Source organism: Tupaia chinensis, unplaced genomic scaffold (genome assembly GCF_000334495.1).
Source record: "Tupaia chinensis unplaced genomic scaffold, TupChi_1.0 Scaffold000706_1, whole genome shotgun sequence".
Classification (NCBI taxonomy): domain Eukaryota; kingdom Metazoa; phylum Chordata; class Mammalia; order Scandentia; family Tupaiidae; genus Tupaia; species Tupaia belangeri.
The window spans coordinates 5,126,186-5,136,700 of record NW_006160229.1 but is presented as its reverse complement, the minus strand read 5'-3'; the positions used below and the strand labels follow the sequence as shown (position 1 = coordinate 5,136,700).

General features: G+C 41.3%; 1 protein-coding gene across 1 annotated transcript in view; it reads right to left on the bottom strand.

Moving 5' to 3' along the window:
- ARHGEF6 (Rac/Cdc42 guanine nucleotide exchange factor 6) overlaps positions 1-9,932 on the bottom strand; it is a 146,898-nt gene extending 136,966 nt beyond the window's left edge. The window contains 3 exon segments of the mRNA XM_006172377.3: positions 8,148-8,231; positions 9,457-9,644; positions 9,647-9,932. Coding sequence (XP_006172439.3) covers positions 8,148-8,231; positions 9,457-9,644; positions 9,647-9,692 — 318 coding nt within the window. The 5' untranslated portion in view covers positions 9,693-9,932.
- Positions 9,933-10,515: the final 583 nt, after the last annotated feature.

The window sequence follows — 10,515 nt, the reverse complement described above, 5'->3', positions numbered from 1 at the left end:
GCAGGTACATGGGCCCCATAACAATCAGAAAAACTAAAAAAAAAAAATTAAGATTGTCAAAGACACGGGTGCCATTTATTCTAACTCTTAGAAATTCTATTCAGGTGTCAGATTTGCTCAACAGTAAAAGGAAAAAAAAATTACCCAAATCCTCTTCAGTTTTCTCACTATCTCAAGCTCAGCATCTAAATATGCAAAGCTTTGCCCAGCAGAAATGAGTGGGAATGGGCCTGTTAAAAAGTGTCCAGGACCAGCCCATGACTTGGTGATTAAGTGAGCTGGATCCCACATAGTTGACTGTGCGATTCCAGTGCTGGACCCAGCAGCTTAACACATGCTCCAGAGGTGTGTGTATGTGTGCCCAAAATCCCTAATGGAGGAGGTTTTGCTGTGTGGTCTCTCCCCATAGGGGGTGCTTTCTCTCTCTGCCTCTCTGTATCTCTCTGGTATGAGCATGTGCACAACAGCAAAAAAAAAAAAAAAAAAAAAATTAGACTTTACCCAAGTTCTCTATTCTAGTTCCCTCATTTTACAGATGAGCCAACTGAAGCCTGGGGAAGGAAACTCTTCCTTCACACAGGTGGCAGGGTCAGGGCTGGAAGAAACATCTGCTGATAGCCATTGCAGATACTCCTGCAGGAGATGCACTCTCCTAGAGCTGGAGCTATCTTGTGGGAGATTTAGCCTTGACTCATGACCATTAGTAGAGCTGCCTTACTTCCAGAACTGCCTCCCTGCAGAGCAGCCCCTGGGAATGGCAAGTCGTCCATCCCACAGGCCTCATTTTGGGGAGGGCACTCATGCTGTTCTGATGACAAGGCAGATGGAGTGACTCAGGGAGACAGGAGGGAGTGAGGGGGTGGGGGCAGAGACAAAAAGCATACTGCTACCAGCTGGCATGGGAAGGAAGGAACGAGAAAGAGGAGGAAGGGAAGGAGGGAGAAAGAGGAAGAAGGGTGGTAAAAAAGAGAGGAAGAAAAGGAGGGTCAATGAGGAGGAAGGGAAGGAGAAAAAGAGAGGAAGAAAAGGAGGGTCAATGAGGAGGAAAGGAAGGAGGGAGGAGGCACAGAGGGAGAGAAAAAACAGAAAGAAGCACTACCTGAACTTCACACCTATTCAGTGAAATCCTTCCTGAATGAAACCTCTTTCTGCAAAGTAACCTTGGCCCAGGAGCGGAACAGAAGATGGTCGGGTGTCTCTGCCAATGGCTTACTAGTAGTGGTGGAAGAAGATAAATCACAATCACCTGCTGGGGATGAGGCAGGTGACAGTCTGACTGAGAGAACATTCACAGATCAATCAGTCATATAGCTGTAGCCAGAACAATGCAGTCAGAGGGGTGCCACTGTCCACTGATCAGAAAAATTCTATGTGTCCCCGTTGCCCACCAAGTTCAAAGGCAGCACAACAAAACCACCATGACTACAACTCATGTTGTCAAGGGATTTCCTGGTCACATTAGTGACATTCTATTGTACATAGAAATGAAGATTTTTCCATATGTTCTGGAAAGTTTTACTTGAGACCTGAGGATTCTTCCTGCCTTCTCCATTCTGTAAGAAAATATGAAATTGGGACCAGCAGGTGGCGTGGTGGTTAAGGCACTGGATACTCCCACATGGCTGACCATGGTTCAAGTCCTGTACCTGGTGGCTTTCTCTCTCTCTCTGTCTCTCTCTGGTCAAATTAAAATAAATGAATGAATAAATAAAATAATTCTTAAAGAAAAAGAAAATATGAAATTATATTTGGCTCAAGAAAAGAAATACAGGAACCAGCAGGTGGCATGGTGGTTAAGATGTCAGATCCCCACATGGCTGACCATGGTTCAAGTCCTGTACCTGGTGGCTTTCTCTCTCTCTCTGTCTCTCTCTGGTGAGCACATGTGCCCTGTAGCAAATTAAAAATAATAATAATAATGATAAATAAAATTAAATAATTCTTTTTTAAAAAAGAAATACAAATGTACCATCAAGAGGTGAGGGGATGTCCAAACTCATTGGGAATCATGAAACAAATTACAGTAATAAATGCAATACCATTTTCAACCATCAGTTTAGAAAACATTAAAGATTAAAAATTAGCCAGTGGTGGGACCAGCAGATGGCATAATGGTTACTTTGCTGGACTCTCACATGGTCAACTGCAGTTCGAGTCCCAGACCTGGCAGCTTAAAACTCAAATTGGGTGCTTGTGCACGCGTGCCCAAAATCCCGAGAGGAGAACAGAGGAAAAAGGATTGGGCCACTCCCCTGGGGAGTGATTTCTTGCTTTTCACCTCTCTGTCTCTCTCTGTCTCCAGTGAGCACACACGCCCTGTAGCAAAAAAATCTCCCTTTCAAAAAAAAAAAAATCTAGTGTTGCCAGATACATGAGAATGAAGATATTTCTACATTATTGGTGGGAGTGTAACTTAGTGTAGCATTTTTGCAGGGAATTTGACATTGTCTATTGAAATTTGACACAGTAGGGGCTGGCCTCATAGCACAGCACTTAACCACTGTGCTTAGGGAGCCAGATCCCCCATGGCTGAACACCATTCAAATCCTGGCCCCAGTGGTTTGAAAAACACACTGGGTACATGTGTGTGCATGCTCAAGATCTCAATAGGATGTAGAAATGGAGGAAAAGAGATTGCAATGTGAACATGCCCCATTGGGGGAGAGTTCTCTCTCTCGCTCTCTTTCTCTCTCTCTCTCTCTCTCTCTCTCTCTCTCTCTCCTTGGCAAGTGCATGTGTCCTCTGACAATTAAAATACCTGGTGTGCGTGCATACATGCTCAGAATCCTGATGGAATGAATAAATGGAGGAAAAGAGACTGAAGTATGACCATACCCCTATTGAGGGATGCTTTCCCTTTTTAGCGAGCTCACATGCCCTTTGGCTATAAAAAAAGAGAGAGAAGAAAGAGAGAAAGGAAGGAAGGAAGGAAGGAAGGAAGGAAGGAAGGAAGGAAGGAAGGAAGGAAGGAAGAAAGGAAGAAAAAGATATTTGACAAGTTAATTCCACTTCTATGAAGAAAGATGCTTTGAGAATAATCACAGATGGGCTTGGGCTTGAGCACAGCAGGTAAGCACTGTGCATAGGGAGCCAGATCCTACACAGTCAACTGTTGGTTCTACTCCGGCCCCAGTAGCTTAAAAATAACAAGCTGGGTGCCTGTACCTTCATGCCCCAAATCGTGATGGAATAGAGAAATGGAGGAAAAAGGATGGTGTTGTGACCAAACCCCATTTAGGGGTGCTTCCTCTCTCTCTCTCTCTCTCCCTTTCTCTCTCTCACACAAGCATACTCTGCTCTGGCAATTAAGAAAAAAAGATACATCAAGTGTAGAAAAGAAAAGTATAATCTCAAGTGTGCACAAATTTCTATGTGCATACACAACACATAACCCACTGGGATTTATCCCAGGAATTCGAGATTGATTTAAAATGTCAAAATCAATCAATGTAACACAGCATAACAATATCATAAGAGATGAAAACCAACAGTCGTCTTAACAGAAGCTGAAAAAGTATTTGACAAAACCCAGTATCTATTCATGGGGTGTGGGGGGAGGAACACTAAACTAATTATAAACATGAGGGCATTTCTACAACCTGATAAAGGACACTTATGAAATATCCACAGCTCATATCACATGTAATGGTAAAAGACTGAAACAAGTCAAGTATGCCAACTCTTACCACTTTCAGTTCAGAAACAAGTCAAATATGTCTGCTCTCACCATTTCTACAGAACATTATGCTGCAGGTTCTAGCCAGGACAATTAGGCAACAGAAGTCAGCCAGAATGGAGAGGAAGAGGTAAAATAATCATAGATGACATGATGTTGTATATAGAAAACCATGAAGGAGCCACAAAAAAATAAAAACTATTATAACTAATGAGCAAGTTCATCAAAGTTGAAATACACAAGATGAATATAAAAAAAATCAATTGTACTTCTATATACCTGTAATGAACAATCCAAACATGAAATTAACAAAAAAGAACCTATTTATAATACCATCAAAAAGAATAAAATACTCAGTAATAAACTGAACCAAGGAGGTACAAGACATACACTGAAAACTTTAAGACATTGTTGAATGAGATTAAGGGGTGACCTAAATAAAAGGAAAGATATCCTGTGTTCATGGATTCAAATATTTGATTTTTTTGTTAAGAGAGATCTTTGCTATAGGGTCTATGTGCTCAACAGAGAGACAGAGAAAGAGAGACAAAAAGCGAGACATCATCCCCCAGGGTAGATGGTCACACCACAGTCCCTTCTTCTCCATTCTCCTCTTGGGATCTTGGACATTCACACACATGTGCCAGGCATGAGTTTCAAGCTACCAGGTTCAGGATTTGAACCACAGTCGGCCATGTGGAAGTCCAGGGATGTAACTATCATACCATCTGCTAGTCCCAAGATTTGATATTACAGTGCCCCTCAAGGTGATCTGATGATTAAACACAATCCCTGTCAAGTTCTAGACCGGCTCTTTTGCAAAAATGGGCAAGCTGACCTTAAAAAATCATATGGACATGCAAGGGATCCAGAATAGCCAAAACAATTTTGAAAATGAACGAACTTGAAGGACTCACATCTTCTGATTTTAAAACTTACTGCAAAGCTGCATTAATCAATTCAAGGAGGAAAAGAATAGTCTTTTGGGTTTTTTTTTGTTAGTTTGTTTATAAACACCTCACTGAAATGTTTTTTGAGATTAAGAATAGTCTTTTTAAGAATTGGTACAGAGGCGACTGTATATGCACATGCAAAAGAATGAATTTGAACCTCTACCTCTCACAATATACAAAAATTAAATCAAGATGGATCAAAAATCTTGATGTAAGAGTTAAAACTGTAACTCCTAGAAGAAAGCATAAGGGTTAGATGATGACTCAGTGGTAATGCAACTAGACCCATGTGGAAAGGTCCCGAGTTCATGTCCCAAGGACTCCCCGCATGTGTGAGGCACACGTGCATGACTCTGATCTGGGCGGGCTAAGATTGGATTGCAGCATGAAGACCCTGTTAGGCATTTAGGAATGCCTCTCTTTCTCTGAAGAAATAAAATTTACAAAGAGAAGAAAAAAGGGACCAGCAGTTGGCATAATGGCTATGTCACTGGACTCCCATGTAGTTGATCGCAGTTTAACTCCTGGACCCGGTGGTTTAAATTCACCCTGGTGCGTGTGTGTGAGTGCCCCAAGATCCCGAGAGGATAATGGAGGAGAAGGGATTGCGGCGTGGCCATCTCCCCTGGGAGGTGATTTCTCACTTTGTCTGTCTCTATCTCTCTCTGTCTGTCTGGTGAGTGCATGCACCCTATAGCAAAAACCTCTCAAAAAAAATAAAGAAAAAAAGCATAGGAGGTAATCTTCATGACCTTTTGTTAAGCAAGGGTTTCTTAGATATGATACCAAAAGCACAAACAAAAAATAAATATAAATAGATAAATTTTACTTCTTAAAAAATGTTTTTAAATGTTGTGTTTCAAAGGACACTAAAATAGTTGGGGAGGTGTTTCAGAGAGCAGTGTGTTCCTTAAGTGTCTTTAAGTGTCTTAGCAGACTTCTCTCCTCAGTTCTTCCCTGTGTGACCCTCTAGAGACCCCAAGACATTCACAAAGATGGAGCTCACTGAAGAGGCCAATTGACCATCTACAAGGGCAGAAAGCAGCAGCTCTTTAATGTGTTCTCTGTCTCTCACAATCACTATTCAATGTGCTGCTCAATCTTGGACTCCCTTTTTCTCTGTTTCCAAATCGATCGTTTCAAGCTGACATTCTTCCTTTACATGAGTAATAGAACCTTCTGGGCAATAATCAAATCATGATCTCTTTGCCTTTCACATATTTACAGTTGTAAAGAGTCAACAACAATCTATTAGGCATGTCCTATGCCAGCCACTGTGCTAGGCACCTTGGGCCTGGGAGATACTCTAGTGATGTTTGCAAATACTTGTGTTTGGATTTGTGTCATAGCTACCTAGAAGCTTGAGGCTGGATGATCAGCATTCTTGGCTGCCTGGTGCTTCCCGACTCAGCTTTTGGTCTCATTTTTTTATGTATTGATTTGATTAGTCTGCTTTCAGAGTTCTGGGAGTGCCTCAATATGGCTGGTATGTAACCCTCCCAGGCATAATTTTGCACACAACAGTGCAAAGGAGACCTAGTAATAATGTTAACAGGGAGCAGCTATGGTGCATGTCTTACACGCAGTAAGTGCCTTAGATCCATTATCTCGTTTGATCCTTAAACAAGCCTACGCAGTAGATACTGTTAATGTCCCCATTATACAGATAAGGAAACAGAAGCTTAGACAAGTCACATAACTTTTCTCAGAGTTAGAGTCAGTAACTGACTGAGCCAAGACTCTAATCCAGGTCTGTCAACGTAGAGAAAGTATGCACTTAACCATGATGCCAGATATTGCCTTATTATAATATTTATACAATGTTCAGGTCAGCCCGGATTATCAAAAAGAGATAAAAATGTGCCCAGTACTTTTTATTCAAGAAGGTGGAAAATTATGATACCTTTTTTCTAAAGATTTCTATCCAAAGTGGATAAAAGTATTTTAAGCACTGCTGCCTAAAGGAGTAAACATTAGTTATCAGAAAAATCCCCAACAATGCCAGACCCAGGAGGTATTTCTAGTGTTCTTAGAATTGCAAAGCAGCACAGTATACCTTCTGGCAGCTTTAGAGTCCAGAAATTATTGGCAACTTCCCCATGTTTTTATTTGAAAAATAAAAAATCTAATACTAGGATCTGTTACATAGTACCTATCACACTATAAAGGATATAGAATGGTATTAAGCCATAATTTCCTCAAAAGGTACACACACACGCACACACACGGTGGTGGGGGGATAGGAAGAGAGACAATGAGTACGCATATTGGCCAATAGGGAAAACTGGAATGAAATATTTTGAGACAAGTATAGCCTGATGCTAGGGCTAACTTTAGAAAAAAAATTTGAAGGAAGCAAAATGTATTGGGGGCAAAGTTGCTACTACTACTACTACTATTAATAATAGCTACCACTGGGAGTATATGTGCCAGTCACACTTCTGGGGCCTTTACATGTATGAATTTGTTGAAATCTTACACCAACCCTAGGAGGTAGGTGCCACTATTTTTCCCATTTTAGAGGTGACGAGACCAAGGCACAAAGGCATAATTAAGTCACATGCCCTAGGTCACAAAGCCAGTAGTGAGAGAGAACTGAGATTTGAACCCCAAAAGTCTAGCACCAGAGTCCATGCTCAAACCACTATTACTTGTCCACAGACAATACTGCTAATGCTTGTGTACTAGCTTAGAGCACTTCTAAGCTCCCGGCCATGTGCCGAAGACTCTACATAAATTATCTCACTGATTTTATGAGACTACAGTTCTGATCCATACATTATTATGCAGTATCTCATTTGTTCCTTAAAACAATCCCATGAGGTGCTTATTATTGTGCCCACTTTACAGAGAAAAACACTGAGACACAGAGAGGTTAAGCAGGTTGACACCCAGGCAGGAATATAGCCTCCTTTTCAGTAACACCTCTTCTATGCCTTGTAGGGATCCACACAATAGAAAATAATGGAGCACAATTTAATATAGAATTTCTACCTCAGGGCAAGGTTCTCCCAGCTTTTCAAGGCCTCAGTTCTAACATGTTAATGAGAAAGAGTGACAATGGTCTTTTCTCTCTTCCCAATTCAGGAGGATCACAGTGACCTTCTGTTACAGGCAGTGGCCCACTTTTAGTTCCCCTTAGTAGAGAAACACACCCACAAAAGCCTTGTCACCGGAAACTTGCTCTCACACTCACACCAGCTCTGTCACCGGAAGTCTGTTTTCAGGGCCTGGATGCTGTCTTTAAAAGGCATCTCTTTTTTGTTGTTTGGTTTTTTTTGTTTATAGTTTTGATTGTGTTTTGTCTTGTTTGGAACTGCTTTCTGGAAAAAAAAAAAGGACCAGCAATACACCACCGGGAACCACCATTCTCAACTCTGACTTCCATAAAATGCTAACTCTGTTTACCTCTGTGCCTGCTAATAGTGAAAATAAACCAAGTACTTTTACTACGAATCTTCATTAGCAGAGCAAAAAAAAAATGACAACAATGAGAAAGGCAGCCTGGGTGGGCTTACCTCAACTTGAAGGGTTGCACATCCTTTCAGGAAGTCATTGATGTTGTTGATGCAGTCAGCTTCAATCTGGGGCTCCAGACAGTACTAGAGAAATACAGTCAAATGTCACTTGGAGATTGTGATCCCATGGCAAGCAAACCATATTCATCATTTACTAATAACTAGATAATGTAGACTTTTTAAGGCAGGGGCAATGCTGGTGCCAATCCAGGAAGAGAGAGAACCACTGAAGGAAGTGATGCAAAAATCTAAACGGTCAATCTTTGTTTCAAATGTCACCAAACCTTTAGTCCCAAGCCATCTCCACTTTCGAACTTTTTCTTAAGCCTTCTACGTAAGTGTGGTTATAACAAATTAGAGAGACTAAGATAGTTTTTTGAGCTTTATTCTTGCTTTTCAAGCTAGGAAGCAATACCTAGTATCACCTCCACCTGCCCCCACCCCCACCCCTATTCCCACAATAAATAATTTCATTTCCCCTTGGCTGCTCTCTACATTTAATCACACTTATTTGCATTGTATTACCATTTTATCACCCTTTCTCAGATTTAAGAAATCTTCTGTTAATTCTATTTGCTCAATAAAAATACAAACTGGTTCAAGAATGCAAAAGAGCTATACGCACATCACATTCTCTGATAACTTTAAGAAAACTCTTTGCTTCTTTAAAGAATGGATAACTTTAGAAACTATCCATTCTAATGATCCTAGGTCTTCAACATTAAAATTCTTGGATTTCTAAAAGAAAGTAAGGAAGGTTAGTTTCACTTTTAATGCACGTTGCATTCGAACATAAATTTGGTTTCTATTGGTTTTGCAAACCCCGCGTGACATTTTGGATTATTTCTCCTAGTTGCTAAGTAGTCTCTCCTTGCATGGATTTTTTTAAAAAGGAAATCTACATTGATTTTAGTCCAACTGTCAATAAACACCATCAAGATCGGTTCTATATCATTATATTATGTACCCACATGTACCCCAAGCTCAGAACGTGTCCTTGGTACACAGGGAGGTGTAACGTGCATCTCCATGACAGAGCAAACTCGTGATCATGGGTGCTCTCTGTGTCTCTTATTGCCGGTGGTGTAACAGGTTTTTCCTACACTCATATTTGGAGGCCAATTACTATAGGAAAATTTTTCATTCTCTGAGTTTTTCAAACTGCAAAAACAGTCAGAAGGAATGTCTAAGTTTTAGAAAGATATTAAAGTCGGAGAGTCCCACGATCTGGGCAGTGGAAAAGCTCGAGTTACGTTGCTGCTGTTCTCCGGGGATAAGCAATCTCAAAGATACTGCAAATTTCCCTTACCTTTTCCACAGAGCCAGGCACAAGTCTGTTGATCAATCTGCACAGCACTACCCCGTTTTTCAGCGAGGACTTCAAGAACTCTTCCGGATCACAGATTTTCTTTTTGGGAGAATCTAAAACTCCCAAAGATATAAGCCATGTCACGATTCTCTCTTCTGGATTCATTACTGAGGACAGTACACGCTGAACAGCTCTCTGGGGCAGCTGCAAGGACTAAGCCACATCCGCGATTGCATCTGCTGTTGTCTTCCTTTTTATGAGTTCTCTTCTGGTACTTGCAGAGCAAAGGTCTAAAACAACTTTTCTTAGACAACGGTGGAATCCACTCAAGATATGGGATTTTGAAACCACAGCGATCACAGTCAGAGATGTGAAAACAGATAAGAAGTAATGCAAAAATCCCTGGATAACTCTCCTCTCTTTCAAAACCTGCAACACAAAATCATTAGGATTCAAAAAGAAGAAGAAACACACACAAACCAATAGTTCAAGAATCTGTAAAGGAAGGAAGTGAGGAGGATGCTGGGGAGGGAGGAGAAAGGAGGAAGCAAGTGCTCTTGGAAAACAGAGGTGAGCCAGCACTTCAGGGGACCTTGGAAATGAGACACTCAGGGGCCAGTCCGGGAAAACTCCATCAATAAATAGTCTAGCTCCAATGAAAGTCTGGCTTCTGTTAGCAGGAAGATGCCAACTGGCTCTTAGGTCGGACAGATCTGAGCCTTCCGGGGAACCGTGCTGGCACAATAGGGCTCAGAGAAGGTAGGCTGAGAACATTCTTCCAAGGAATAGCCGGATGTCCTCATACTATCTCACAGAGATGGTGTGTCACGATCGTTCCTTGCAAAACACATTGACTTACATGGTGACAATGTGCCAAGCAAATGAAGATTGTGCCTGCTGTCAGCCATCACTGCGTATAAGCAGAAGCTAGAAGAATGGCATTTTACTTTGCAGCCAAAAAGCTATGTTTAGGGAAACGAGCTAAGGATAACATCTGACATCCTGTTTACTTGCATTCTTTAGCAATTCTTTTTCTGGACCTGGTTCCACTACACAATC